We start from the raw sequence: 16479 nt of genomic DNA on the forward strand, positions 1-16479 counted from the left end.
CTAAATAATATTAAAAGACTATTTAAGTCAAAAGCCTTTTTTAAATTTAAAATAGAAGAAGCAATAAGTTAAAATAAATAATATTAAAATTAAATATAAATTTTTAAATATAAATAAAAAGTCAAAAGTATGTAGTCAAAATATATACAAAATACATTTAACTCGGACTATTAACTTTAATATTTTTTACAATTGAATTGTAATTCATTGTATGAAATTTATATTTAAATAGTGAAACACACAAACTTGGACAGATACTAGTTGTGTTAAAAAATAGTGTCAAGAGACAGAGAGTGTGTGTGTTTTGGTAACACAATTTTTGTTATCTATTTCCATAAACCTCAGTTAATTAACATTTTCCCTATGACATCAATAGTGAGGAAGACAAGCATATCACCAAGAAACTCTTGGATCAAGCTCGATATTAATGGACATAGTTCCATACTTGATGTAGACAAGTATGAACTTATGCGTCAAGTTCGCGTCGACGCTCGTGATCTTAGAATTCTTGATCCTATCCTGGCTTATCCTTCTGCCATTTTAGGAAGAGAAGAGGTTATTGTTATTAACTTGGAGGTATGATTAATTTTTATTATTGTTATTATTTGGAAGTGGAAAATTTTATGATTTTATTATATGTTTTAATTAATTTTTTGTTTTCAGCATATCAAGGCAATCATCACAGCTAAAGAGGTTAGTCATTTTTATTATGAAGATTTAGAGAGTTGTAATATGTTTCTAGAGTTTAATTTCATCAGATGATCATTTTGTGACTAAATTATTTGATTATTAGGTTTTTTTGCTAGACCCAACAGATGAAGATGTTGTCCCTGTTGTTAGAGAACTACAAAGGAGATTGTTTGCCATTGACACAAATCAGAGAGATGATAAAAATAGTGGTTCACTTGAAGTTGAAGTAGATGAAGATGATGGTATGTTTGATCCTAATTACACTTCTTTTCTAAAGAAAGTATTATCATTATATTTTGCATTATATTGATTTCAAAGAGTCTAGCTAGTGGCTAAATATACAATTTAAATGGATCAGAATAATTTATTAAATAATTAACAATTTATTAAGAGAATAAATAATTATGTTTATTAAGTGTTATATCAGATTTTTTAATTGATTTATTTTTCAGTCAACAAATAATGTTATTTTATAAATCTATTTTTTATCAGAAAAATATAATTATGAAAAAAATTAGAAAATTTATTTATTTCTATTTTTTCTCATCAAAAAGATAAATATGTTATACTTTTAAAAAATCCAAATAATGAATTTAAAGTTACTTATTAAATTTGATCTAAAATAAATAATAAAGACACATATTACATTTAAAAAAATAAGTTGAATAGATTGGATCTATCCAAAATATTAATGGCGGGTTTGTTTCTGTTTTTTTTTTGTATTATAAATATTTTTGTTTAATTTTTTTAAAAAAGTTTCAAATAAAAATTAGTTAAAATATTTTTTAATAAAATATTATTTTAAATATTCTAGCATTTCTTTATAACTTTTTTTAGGAAATTTAAATTTAAAAAATTACCTAAATTTGATGTCATTTTGAATAACTTAAGAGTAAAATCATCTTTGAATATCTTTTAAAAATATATATGATTTTAACTATATTTTAATTTTTAATAATATATATTTATGATCTAATTTTTAAAAATATATATGATTTTGACTAAAATTTAATTTTTAATAATATATATATTTATGATATTAGATGTCAAAAATATTATTTTAATGTATAAGAAATAAATTTGATATTCAAAATCATAATTATAATAAAAAGGTTACTTTTGAACCCGTTTGTTTTAACTATATTAACTCTAAAAAAAATTCTTTGCATTTTTCAAAATGAACTTTATGGAAAAAAATAAAATATTAAAAGTTGTCTTAACAATTTTTTATAAATTAACATATTATTTTTGATATCCAAAAATATTAGTATACATTATTGATAAAAAGATGCTCAAAATTAAATAAAGTTTTATAAAAAATTATCTCAATAATAATTTTTATAATAAATTATTCAAGATAACTTAAATTTAAGTAATTTTTTTTCAAATTTTGATATAAAAAAAAACTATACTTAAATAATTAATACTTAAAATATCATTTTATAAAAAGTTATTTCAATCAAATTTTCCTTTAAAGTTTTTAGAAGGCTTCTTTGCAAATTTTTTAAAAAAGTAAATCTTAAAATTTAAATAATAAATCAATATTATAAATAAATAGCACGCATGTGTCGCGACCTCTTTTTAAAAATAAAAATATTATATTTATAAAAATATTTTTTAAAAGATTAAACAAACAAATATCTTGTATCTATATGGACATAATTCAATTAAGTTATTACGAAAGTCCCTTTAATATGTCAAATTTTCAATAAATTTTTTTATTTTTTAAAATTTTGAATTAAAAAAAATATAGGATTTCATTTTTTAATTGAAAAGCCAAACTAAAATAATATAAAAATGAGATAATTGATGGGAAGAATCAAAGACTATAAATAACATGCCATTTTAAAATTATTTTTTATATTCTCAAATTTGAACTATAGTTTTATTGTTCACAAATTTACACAGTTAAATTTACACCTAGGACTAGGATTTACTTATAAGAGGTCTTGTTTGGTTTCTCTCTTGTGTCTTTTGTAATCTTTCTTTTTTCTTTTAATATAATTTTGGTTTATTCTAAAAAAAATATTTACACCGTTAACTTCATTTTATTGAATTTCTCATATAACTAATTTTCTTTATTTTCTTCAAAACAATATGACCCAAATATGAAATGTAGATTTACCTTTCGAATTCCGAGCATTAGAGATATTTCTTGAAGCAATTTGTAGCTTCCTTGATGCAAGAGTTGCAGATCTGGAGATGGATACTTATCCTACATTAGATGAACTTACTACCATGGTAAACATTATGTTTCAATCTATTTTACCATTGTTTTACTTTTCTTTTCTTTTAATGATCATTTGATATTTTACTCATATGTTTAGATCAGTGGTCAAAATTTGGACAAAATTCGTAAGTTGAAGAATAAAATAACAAGGCTGACTGCTAGAGTTCAAAAGGTATGTCTTTTATCCATTGTTTCGAAAAATGTTTTATTACCGACCCATCACAATTTTTTTTTAATCAAAAAAATAGTATATATAAAAAGGAACAAGTAAAAAGGAGGGGGACCAAGACCAAAACCCTCCGAGCTAAACAAAAACGATAGTAAGGAAGTTCTAATCTATTGCGAACCAAATCATCGTAAACAGACATAGGAGCTTCATTCCACCAGACAAAACCTTGAATAGTAAGGTCTAATGAAGCTAAAATGTCTGCACATTGATTTTCTTCTCTAAATATATGGGAAAGAATAAACAGCATGTTTTTAGACAAGTGCTTACAGTTGGTCCACCTTTTTTTGAGTGACCAAAGAACAAAATGAGGATTGCTAATCGCAAGAGAAACTAATTTAGAGTCAGTTTCAACTCAAAGGTGCTTCCAATCTCTATCATAGGCTATTTCAATTGCTCTCATAACTCTAATAAACTCTGCATTAGGAGTGTAACTAACAATGCAAACTCCTTGAAAAAGAATAACATTGTAGTAGTGATTAAACTCTAGCAAAATTAAAACAGATCAACTATTGAAAAAAATATAACTATAAATTTAAGCATATGATCACATCTATTTTGTGTTAAAATATTTCCCAACATCGGATGTAACATTGGGCTTAAGAACATCACACTCACAATACTTTGGTATATTAGATGGGTTGACAACAGGTCCTAGATAGGTTGACCACAGGTCCGGCCTTGTGCAGCAGCAATATACTCTTCAGTATAAGATCCCAAATTTTAGAAGACCTTCAACTTTTAGAAAGTGTAATATTTTTTACATTAATTTAATATTAATAAATATATAAAATGTTATAAAAAATGTAATAAATAAAAAATTGTTATAATAGAAATTCAATACAATTAAAAAAATGAGATTGGTCAAAATTATATTTTTATGTGTCATTTTAAATTATTATAATTGTATTTATTTTAGAAATTTTGGACCTATTTTTTAATTAGAACGAGACCTCTGTATAATTGGGTCGGCCCTAGTTGACAACACCAGCATTATAACATTTGTGATTGGCCTTTTATTTGATCCAGGTAAGAGAAGAGATTGAACACTTAATGGATGATGATGAAGACATGGCTGACTTATACTTATCAAGAAAATTGATATCTGCTTTATCACCTATAAGTCACTCAGGTGCTTCATCTCCCACCACAAAATCCAAAAGTGTGGCAACATATCTTAGAGATGAAAATGATGTGGATGAGATTGAAATGCTACTAGAGGTTATACCATTTATTTTTAGCATATAAGAAATAACCTTCCATTTCAAACTATTCAGAGAAGCTATATTAATATGTGATTTTATTAATTTTGTAGGCTTATTACATGCAAATTGATGGAACTTTGGATAGATTGTATACTGTAAGAGTCAAAGTTATTTTGTTCCATATGCTATTATGTATTTTGTTTTTCAATGCTTAAACATAAATTTGATGGAAATTTTTAGAGGGATTAAAATTGAAAATAACTATATTTATGAGGATCAGTAACATATTTAACCCATTTTTATTTATAGTTACGAGGATATATTGATGATACTGAAGATTACATGAATATTCAGGTAATTAACTTGTAGCTATCAATTTATAATTAATTAGTAGTATATACTGGCATTTGGAGAAATGATATCTCATAGAAATAAATTTTTAATATTTTTCAGATTGACAACATTCGAAATCAGTTAATTCAGGTGCTATTATATGTGCATTTTTTTACATAAACATGGAATATTCATAAAAAAAAATTATTTACATATATTTCATGCTTCTGAGTTTTTGAGTATTTTTCTCTATGCAGTTAGAGTTATTTCTTAACTCAGCAGATCTTTCCCTTGCATTTTATTCAGTAGTGACTGGAATACTTGGCATGAATATTCAATATTCTTGGCAAGAAGATCATGATTACATGTTCAAATGGGTAACAACAATTAAGTACCCTATTTTATGCAATTTTTAAACATGATAATAATCAAAGTAAAGAATATAATATATCCTTTTTTATTTATTTGTAGGTGTGTATTTTTACAGCAATTGCTGCCATTTCTATATTTCTCATCATAGTTGGCCATGCTCGCAAAAAGGGTTTGGTTGGATTCATGAACAGCTGAATTTGCAATTTGGTGGAAAAAGGATCAATTGAAGGTTCCAATTGTAATTTATTTTGGTCTTTGTTTGTTGTACTCTAAATAAAATTTGTTGTTGAATCCTTATATACCTTGCACAATTGGTGGATGTTTTTACATTGGTGAAAATTGAATTTCCTCTTCAAGCAAAAGAAAAAGCTAGCATTGTTGTACCTTCACGGTTAACTTGAAAGGTGTCCCACATTTTTTTAGCAGTTTTACAGCGAAAAACACGCAAAAAACCATCAACATTGAGACCGGCACTAATGGTAGTCCATGCTTTTAAACTTCGTTGAACATTTCCCATCTCTTATTTGGTCCATTCATTTTCCTACTTGTGTATCACAACAACATTAATTAGATGCGTGGAAATAAAGTGACCATAATTAACAAATTTTTAAATTACGAAATGCATCCTGCTTATGAAAACTTTCATCTTCACTTTTCACAAAGCATATCCTTCTCCATTAAAGGATGGAAGTTTGTTTGGTGAATAGTTTGAAGTCATTCTTTCTTCCTAAGACGATCGGTCTTAAAACAAGAGTTAGGTTGTGATGTTATTTGTTGAACAAGTGACTGCAAACACAAGAAAGGGTGAATTATGTTATTCAAAAATCTTAATTAATATTAAAAAATATTTTCTTAAAATTAATTTATGTTAGTTCAACAGATTAACAAAGATAACGTATCAGAAAGATAAAATAGAAGAAATTAGAGAAGAAAGAAAATCAAATTATAGAACATAAAGAGATAATAATAGAGAAATTATACCTAGGATTTATACACACTATTACAAATAATACATTTTATGATGAAACCTTCACCTTAGCCAATAAAAAATCGAGGTCAAATGACCTAAAACACATAATTTTTATTTTTATTTTTTTAAAATTTTAGTCTTATCCCCCGGTTTTGTTGAAAAGCAACAAGAAATCTAGCCCAGGGTTTGAGCTTCGATTCTCAGCTCCTGCAAATTTATGATTTATTTAGAATCAAAATTCCGCCTTTATTTTATAAATCATTTTATTCCTCGATAGTTATAAAACCAAAATTAAATGTTGATTAATATTTTATTTAGTTAAATTGAACGTAGGATTTACATCAATTATGTTCTCTCAGTTTTTTTGAAAACCGAGATTAATTTTAAACAATATTTTACTCACTCAGTAGAATGTTAAGTTTCATTCACTTTTTACGTCTTAGCAAAGGAAACACCATTCTTCTCCATCTAACAAACTGAAACGCCATCTTATCCAAGGAGGAAGTAAACTCGAACCTCAAACCAAAAAATTTCTTTAACTCTCTCATCACATTTTTTATATGTAAAACTTTCTCGATGTTGTTATTGTTGCCGTTGTCGTTGTTGTTGTTATAGTTTTTGAGACTTAGAATATAATATGTTGTTGTTATTGTTATTGTCATAGTTTTTCAAACTTAGGGTATAATGTAGTGTTGTTGTTATTGTTATTGTCATGTTTTTTAGACTTGGTGTATGATGTAGTGTTATTTTTCAGGTATTTGTAGTTGTTTATTGTTATTCTTGTTTTATTTTGGAATGTTCATTTTTATTTTATTTTCAGAAGTTGTATGTGATTATGAATCATAGTTGGATGAGAGCCAATAGATTAAGTAATGAGATTTTTTGGCGTCCTTGTAAAATTTGTCGAAATACGCAAAAACATCCAATGGATGTTATATTCAATCATTTAGGTTGTGATGGAATTATTAAAAATTACACAAAATGGATATGACATGGTGAAGTGACAAAAAATGATATATTTCACATATAGTTTAAGTTGGTGAATTTATGAAAGATACTCTAGAAGATGTGATTCGTGATATTAGAGTAGATGATTTTAAGAAAACTCGTGTGGAAGATACTTAGCAAAGAGACCTTTTGAAGTGTCGTTATATTAGGGATACAAAATTTTTACAAGATTTCTAGTTGTGTTAAGAATATTTAATCTTAAGGCCAGAGTTTGCTGTACGGATAAAAGTTTCAATGAACTACTTGAATAGTTGCAAGAAATGCTTCCAAAGATAACACATTTTAGAATCGTAGTTATGTAGTCAAGAAGATATTGTGTCAAATTTATTTGGACTATGTCAAAATATATGAATGTCGTAATGATGGTATATTATATAGGAAAGAGTATGAAAACTTGAAGGAGTGCCTAGGGTGTGGGGAGTCACGCTACAAGAAGAAGGACAATGGTGTTGAAAAGGATGATGGTGTAAGTAGAAAGGGTGTTCCTTCCAAGATGATGTGGTACTTACTAATAATTCAAAGGTTCAAGAGACCATTTGTTAATGTAAACTACGCAAAGAATACTAGATGCCATGCAGATGAAAGATTATGTGATTCATTGCAATGGAAGAAAATTGATTCATTGTTTCCATAGTTTGCCCTTGAGTTAAGGAACTTTAAGCTTGGACTTGCCACTGATAAAATGAACCCGTTTGGTAAATTGAGTATTAATCATACTTCATTGTTTGTTCTTCTCATGATTTACAACTTATTTTTTTGGTTGTGCATGAAGATAAAATATATGATGTTTTCAATGATGATTTTGGATCCAAAACAACCTGGGAATGACATAGATATTTATTTAACGTCAATGATTGAAGACTTAAGAATTTTGTGGGAGGAAGGCGCACTACTACAAAAAGAAACCTTGGACGCAAAATGCATCTTACCTCGGCTAAAGAAGCGAGGTAACAAATGGTGTCATAAAAAGTAACGACTTAACACCTCCATTTTTAAAACATTGAGGGGTAAATTTATTTGCGCATGGGTTCGAACCCCCATCATCTTCACTTTTATTATTTTCAAAACTAGTCTCTCATATATCTCGATTTATCAATAAAACCGAGGGATAAGTTAAATTGTTTTTTTTAATTAAAACTCGTTACATTGTTTACACAAAAAAAAAATTGTTTACAAACTACAATGTTTACCCACAATATTACATTGTTTACATAGAATAATAAAACGTTGGATCTTCAATTCCTCGATATTTTGGGAAAGATCAAATGTTGAGTGCCAATATATTTTCTATTGTTTTTCCTTGCATTTGTTTCTAATATAAACAAAAAAAAGGGTTAGATAAATAAATGATTTCCTGCTCAAATGAATATTTAATAACACAAACCTTAAACTCAAATAATTTGTTGCTCTTGCAATCCATAATCTTGAAAAAACCTTAAAGTGGGGGATGTAGATAGTTTCAAGCGCTTCATGATGTTTCATTATCAATTTTGATATTCATAATGCTTTTATATTAGAAGATTCTTATGTTTCACATGGATCACTAATAGTAGTTTCTTGAGCGTTGAGAGTCATGAAATGGACGACAAAGATTTATTTAAGGACAGTGATCAATATCCTCAATTATAACACTAAATTATACCCTCGTTTTTGTTAAGAACCGAGGTGAAAAAGCTTCTTTTTTACATTACATTATTTACACATAATTTTAAAACACAATATTACGATAAATCCTGATTCTTGGAGAACAAATCTTTCCTGTAAGGAATTATCTACTCCAAACATTGGAAAATATTATACGGATTGAATGCATCCAACTTCTAAAGGATATATATGTTTTAAACATTGAAAAGTGTTTCTCTGCACTTGCAATCCATCATAGAGAACTTTTCAAGCTTCTTAAGTTCTAAGATTTCATTATCTTGCAATCTATCCCAAAGAATGATGCGTACGAGTTAGGATTATGGTAAAATCTGTTTAAAGAGTGCTTTTACAGTAAAATATGAATATTTTATCCCTCGGTTATTAAAAAAACCGACGAGATAGATCATTTAGTTTAAAAATAAAAAATATAACAAAATGAAAGGTTCCTTAATTATTTTTCTCTCGGTTATAAGAAAATATGACGTAAGATGTGATTTTATTTCTAAAATGTGGCACACATTATAATCACATCACTAGAATAACAATGATCATTTAAATTCAAAATGTGACGTATCTTTTGAATTTTCAAGGAGGCTTTTGGGCTTTTTAAACAATATTCATATTTTCAATGTCTTATTTTCAACTCTTTGTGTCTTCTAACCTAGTTTCAAAGTCTTTTCTTCTATTTAAAAATGGATGAAACTTTTTTGTTCGTTATCAATAAAAAGTTTGTTGATTTCGATGATTTGAAAGACAAAAGTTTTAACTATGGAAAACTATTTTCAAACAAAATTTGATTGACTACTTTGACATTCTTCATGGCCTCATCTATACTAATCTTGTTAAAGAGTTATGTTAAATGTCTTTGTTGTGCCAACTGGTCATGATGCTGAGTCAATTTAGTCCTGTTTGCTACGGGTAGAACAGGTGGCCAACAACGGTAGGCTTGATCTTCGGTGATGGTTGAGAAAAAATGGGGTTGTACCTGCAAGGTACTCCGATGTCAAAGTAAGTAAGAGAACAACAAGGTACAACAGAAAGTATGAGATTTTGGGCAGAATTTGGATTACCTTGCCCTGTAGGGATAGAGAGCTATTTATAAGTGTTCTTGTTGGAATAGAGTGGATCCCCTATTTTCGTGGGCCTGGGCGTGATTTCCGGCCCAGAATATAGGGGACTGTTGACTAGGTCTTGACTAGTCGTGCCCGAAATACTAGCCGTTGTCAGGGACGAGATCCTAGCGTGCTCATCTAACCTCCAGTCGTGTTCGGAACGGGGGGAAGAAGTCCACCCTATTGGCTACCATGGGTTGGACCAATACTTATTGGGCCGATTTACTCCAGAGAGTGGGTTGGGACAATTGGAAAATTTGGGCCAGTCCAGAACAAGTCCTATGTCAATGGCTCTCCTATCACTATTACTCATCACTTATTTCTTAGACAATAAACTATGAAGAGATAAGTAGTTGTGTTGATCATTATAGATTCAATTAAATCTACTCAACCATCCTTACCTAATTTATGTCAACAAAGATATGTCCACCAGTCCTACTACTCTACTCCCAAAAGAAAAAGTTTGGTATCAAATTCTAGTGTCAAATATTCGTCCAAGAGATAAACAACTGGAAACATTTACTTGGCATGACAAACATCTCTTGTAAAGTCCGAGTTAATCTTCCTTTTACAATTTTTAACTTCTTAAAGGAAGTGATAAGTATCTCTCGGGAGGATATCACTTTCTTCACACCATATGGAAGTTCTTTATGAACTTTTCTCTCAGCTAGAGATAGTTAATATGGAAATGTTGAAGTTTAGTGGATTCTGAAGTTTGAATATGTGGAATAGTTATATGTTGTCCTAATTTTTTTTATTATCAATGAAATATTTCCTTTTCTATTATTGCCTATTCTTATTTACTGATATACCAAAGATTTTGAGAATTACTAATTAACAAAGAAAAACATGGAATCTGAAAAGACGCCAAATGAGAAATCGTTGAAAAAAACTTTAAATGCAGTAATAGGGTTCGAAGTGAGATCTCTTATAGGTATATTCCCTCAGTTTTCCAAAAAAATCCGAGAGAATAGGTTTATTATTTTTTAATGGATAAAACATGGCGCTCCCTTATAGCTGTGTTACCTCAGTTTTTCAGAAAATCAAGGGAAAATGTTGTTTATTTTCTTAAAAAATCAAACTTGGCGCTCCCATGACCTATACTCTCGGTTTTTAGCATGTTTGAGGTGAAAGTTTCATCATAAAAAGCGTTATTAGTAGTAGTGGTGCTTATGTTGATTATTTGTATACATGTGATAAATTTAAACTGTGTCATGTTGTTTTGCACAATCAATGACTTTCCCACATAGGGTAGTTTAACTATGTACAACGTCAAGGGACATTAAGCATACCCAATATGTGAAGATGATACATGCTTACACCAATTAAAAAAATAGAAAAAAGAGTGTTTACTTTGGGCATCAAAACTTTCTAAGATCTAACCATCCGTACCGTAGATTGCGGAAGACTTTTAATGAAAATCAGGAATTCGGTATCGCTCCAAAGTCCTTAACCAAAAATGAGGTTTATAAAAGACAACAAGACATTAATGTTGTCTTTGAAAAGAAAAAAGAGTGAAGATGATACATGCTTACACCAATTAAAAAATAGAAAAAAGAGTGTTTACCTTGGGCATCAAAACTTTCTAAGATCTAACCATCCATACCGTAGATTGCGGAAGACTTTTAATGGAAATCAGGAATTTGGTATCGCTCCAAAGTCCTTAACCAGAAATGAGGTTTATAAAAGACAACAAGACATCAATGTTGTCTTTGAAAAGAAAATAAAAACATAATATTTGAGCTATGGACCCAAAATCACTTGATTTGGGAAAAAACATGTATTTGGTCTAGAAACATGTATTTGGCCTTAAGAACAAACATGTATTTGGCCTAGAAAAACACTTGATCCAGAAAAATGATTAAAGGAGAATTGTTAGATGACATGACATATAAGATTTTGGCAGCTGTCTATTTGGAAAGCTATTATGAAGAAAAGGGTGCTAGGTCCCCAAAACCATAGAACCTAACTATATAAGGGAGGTCATGAATACATCAAATCAAGATACACATTCTATTAATTGAGACTATCTCTTATATATGATATTTCCTGACTTGGACAACAAAGCATTTGCATATATCACCTCTTTTGATGTCGGAAAAAGCGACTAGCAACTCAAAATTTCTAGGTATCACCCAAATTTGATTATTCTCACATTAACATAAGTAACTCCTATATCAAGAAGAATCAATATGTAAAATTAACAATATTTTTCAATTTCAATTTATTATGAATTACATTTAGATGTTCCATAATTTATAGATAAATTATAAATAATCAACAATAAAGAGCTAAATACTATAATCATTACCTAATTCATACCGCTGACACAATCAACCATAATGTTGATTACCTTTCCTAACTTCTAAAAATGTTAAATAGAAAATTTTATCAAAGATATTTGGTTATTTAAAATAAAGCATGCGGGGGGTTTTCAATCAACTCAATGATAAAGAATATGGATTCTAAGATATGGTGTTTTTAACGGTCAAATAATATATTAATAATGAAGGGCAAAAGACCCCAAAATAGTACACAAAAAGTCAACAGGTACAAAAAGTGACAGACCAGTAAAACAATAGAAAACAAGGAACAGGGAAACTTAAAAAGCATAGAGAATGAACTACTACAACTAGCCATCGACAACAAAAACAAGAAAAAGGAAAATAAAGCCCAGCAACCACACACGCAACAAGTCACCAACCAACACAGACAAGCTAGAACTCATGTGTCAAACCCACCAACCACTGATCAAAACCACAAGGAAATACCAACTAACCACTGAGAACTAGAGGTAGGTCAGGAATCTTGATCTTCTATTGATTCAGAGTACATGATAGGGTTCTAAACCCAATTGGAGAAGGTGATAGAGTTCAAAGGGGATATGTTAAGGAATTAACTCCAAGCCGAAAAATACTCTTATCTTCCACCTCTTTCATTTTTTTTTGAAAATTCAGTAAAAAGCTTATCATTGCGAACAAACCAGATAGTCCACACCACCCATATTCTAAATAATAACAAACCTACCCCTAAACTCAACCTTAGGACCTACAAAAGACTAAACTCAAAAACTGATCTAAGATCCCTATGAAAAGTCAATTCTTCTAACCACCTAAGTACCATATACTAATCATTAAATACCAACTATAAGTCACGAACAATTGAGATGTCGTCTCAACCACATCCCCACAAAGAGCACACAAGGTCCTCTCCAAATGATTAAGACATTCCACTTGAATATATTTTCTTTTGATGAAAATAAATCTCGTAGAAGTTGCAAAGAAAAAATCACCACCTTAGAAGGGGCCTAGCTCTTCCAAATTGAAGGAAGAGTTGGAAACACAATCTCTACATGCTCCTTAGAGATAGGACCAAAGTCTGATTGGACTTGATAAGCATACACCACAGCTTAAAATTGTTAGACTTATTTCATATTTTTCAATTTACATTTATAGTGTGTTTATATGATGCATTTTAACGAGGAAGTGTAATGTTTTGAGGAAATTTAAAGTGATTTGAAAAAAATGCATCGTTTGGATAAAGAAAATACGAAGAATTGTTAAAATAATGAAAATCTATGAAGTATTTTGTACAAGTTAAATTTAATATTTTTAAAATGACACTTACAATAAAATCAAAAAATGTAGATGTTAAATTAAATATTAAATTTTGCAAGTTGGTCCCATATTTTCTAAACTTTATGAATTGACCCTTAATAATTTTCAAATTCTACAAATTGCTCCTTTTAAATTTTTAAAAAATTGTAATTTAATCCCTTTTTTTAATTTAAAATTTGACTCCAATTTTTTTAATTTTTATAAAATGACCTTAAAAATTAAACAATAAATAATTTTAATACTTTATCTAAACAAAAGAATTTTAAATTAAATAAATTTCAATTAAATTATTTAAAATATTTAAAGTTTTAACTTCTTTAAAAAAATTAATTACCTCATCCAAACAACAAACAACTCTTAATGTAAAGAAGCAAGATACTAAATTAAATTAACATCAAGTAGGAAAGACAATAAGTAGGATTTGGGCAAGGTACTATGGTACCCGTCCTCATACTTATAGTTTAAAATAAATTTTTGTATTCGAGCTCATATCCGCGTGAGCACCAATGTTCATACTCATATCCTATGAGTACCTCAATACTCGTATCCATATCCATTTATCCACGTTTGTAGTTAAATTAAATTGATTAATTATAAAATATCATACCATTTTATGTTTTTTAACAATATTAAAAAAAATTATAGATGTAATTGTTGCATTAAGAAATAAATAAACACTTTTTATTAAAATGTGTAATAGTTTAATAGTGATAAAAAAATTTTAAAATTGATAAACGTGCAATTTAATATAATAATATTATGACATTATATAAATATGTAATGTGAGTATGACACGAGGTGGGTAGTAAGACACATGAATCAAGCGTTTGGGCTCGAGTAGCAAACGAGTCTCTATAAAGGACGACATTCGGGAAATACCGAGTTCGATTCCTGGTAGAAACAACGTTTGTTTGGCCAGTGCACGTGCCTCTATAGCATAAGCCGAATTAGTTGATCTACTATATATGTCAGAATTAGTGCGAAAGCAAAAAAAACAAAATGTATCTGCACCCATACCCGCTTATTTTAACAGATAGTTATTCATGTAGATTTTTATCATACTCATTGTGAATATTTTTTGCATAGGATATGAGACAAATTGCCAAGACACTAATACAAATTTAAAATATGTTTTTACCAAGTTAAGTTACGTGCATGTTACTTATTTCATTTTGGAATGAATTGGTCCACACTTAACTATGTCTGTATCAATCCATTGCTTGTTAATGCAATCATGTAAATATTCCACTTCTTTTTAACCTTTAGTAATAAAAATTTATTCCTTCCTTCAGTGTTTTGATACAAGAATCTATCACACCATCTTTGTCAAAAGCAAAAGCTGCGGGAAATCATTTAAAGTGCCACTAATACCCTTATTTGCCTCATGATTAATGAACATTCGAGATTTATAAGTACCACACAAATAAAATCGGTCGATATATTGTCTTTGGGCTGAAATACACGCTACTAAAAGAAATTTAATTAAAGGAAAGTTAAAGAAGAAAAATGTTAAATCTTGATTTTCAATTGCGTTGCTAGATTGTGATTTGTGATGAAGAAATTCAAGAAAATATTTCTATTATTTCATTGCTAATTTCTTTAGTGGTGACAGTTTAGTAGTAATTTTAAGAGAAAAATGTTAAGTCTTAGTCTTTAATGCCCCCATCACTAAGAGCATTTTCAATGAGTTACATCATGTTCAAACAAAATTTAAATCAAATATGTGTTGTCTTATTGACAAATAACAAAATAAAATTGTAAATATTTCAAATATTTTGTGATGAAGAAATTAAAGTAAATATTTCAATTTTTGTTGCTAAATTAAAATCTTATTTTATTTTATATAAGACTCTTACCATTATTTTACATGAAGATTGGGCATTTAAATATTTAAAAAAATTTAATATCATTATTTAAAAATTAGTAGGTCGGTAGAAAGAAGACTTTAGATATGGAGTAGTATGAATTTCTTTTTATTTATTACTACCCCCGTCCTTAAATATAAAATTTTGTAAATTAAATTATATTAATTAAAAAAGTTGATTAGAGTGTTAAATTTATTAATTATTTGTGCAATTTTACAAATTTATTTTAAGATGACAGATATAATTGAAATTTATACAAGTGTATTTATTATAGATTGTGGAAAAAGATGTAATATAATTAGGAGTATGTTTGGAAAAAAACTAATGTACTTTAAAAATTAAAAAGAGTCTTATAATTAGGGACGAATGTAGTATCATTTTTTATCGTATTTCTTCTTCGTGTAAGATTTGTTCGTGTAAGATTTGTTGTTTTTCGTCTTAAAATACTCAAACTACCGTTCAAAAGAAATTTGCATTCCATTTTATTTTAATTTATATTCATTTCTATTCTGCTTCATTCATTTTAAAATATTCAAATATAATTTTAATAATAAAACAACTTTGAAATAAAAAAAATACAAAATAACAATGTAATTTTTAAAAATTAATGGATAAACACTAATAAAAATAATTAACTTTAAATTTTTCAAAACGAACGATTTTTTATCTTATAGTTTAAATCCTAACAGTTAGATGTGCTTGCACAATTATTAACGGACCAACTTAACAGCAGAAAAAACATATTTTTCAATAAAAAAGAAAGGGAAATATATTATCTAAAGTAGAGCAATTCTTGCATGGACACGATCCTAAAACCACATTCTTAGGAACGGCTAATAAGAAAGAGTATTTTTTAAATTTATTTTAATTTTAATTTTGTTTTTAATTGGATTGATGGGGTGATTGAGATTATGAAAGATAGAGAAAAATCAATATTTATTTTTTAATTAATTAAAATTTTATGATTAGTTGTGTGTAAAACAATTTAGATATGTGTCCACCTAAAATTTTTCCCCAAAATGATATATAATTATTTTTCAAATCAGGATATGAACTTTGTCCTTTTACTAACAGTATCAAGCTAGACAAGAACAAAAACAATATTTCAGCTTTCTTATTATAGTAGCATCTCTTTTGAAAACTTGTTATTCAAAGTATAAACTACTGTCCATTCTTAACCTTATAAATACCCCCAACAACCAAACAA

General features: G+C 28.2%; 1 protein-coding gene across 1 annotated transcript; it reads left to right on the forward strand.

Moving 5' to 3' along the window:
• Positions 1-267: 267 nt before the first annotated feature.
• LOC131631402 (magnesium transporter MRS2-2-like) lies at positions 268-5454 on the forward strand. Its single transcript, XM_058902195.1, has 11 exons — positions 268-576; positions 664-693; positions 794-932; positions 2810-2931; positions 3018-3092; positions 4176-4367; positions 4462-4506; positions 4661-4705; positions 4805-4834; positions 4942-5061; positions 5156-5454. Exons 1-11 carry the CDS (start codon positions 364-366, stop codon positions 5249-5251), a joined length of 1107 nt encoding a protein of 368 aa, XP_058758178.1. The 5' UTR covers positions 268-363; the 3' UTR covers positions 5252-5454.
• Positions 5455-16479: the final 11025 nt, after the last annotated feature.

Source organism: Vicia villosa, unplaced genomic scaffold (assembly GCF_029867415.1).
Source record: "Vicia villosa cultivar HV-30 ecotype Madison, WI unplaced genomic scaffold, Vvil1.0 ctg.000822F_1_1, whole genome shotgun sequence".
Taxonomy (NCBI): Eukaryota; Viridiplantae; Streptophyta; class Magnoliopsida; order Fabales; family Fabaceae; genus Vicia; species Vicia villosa.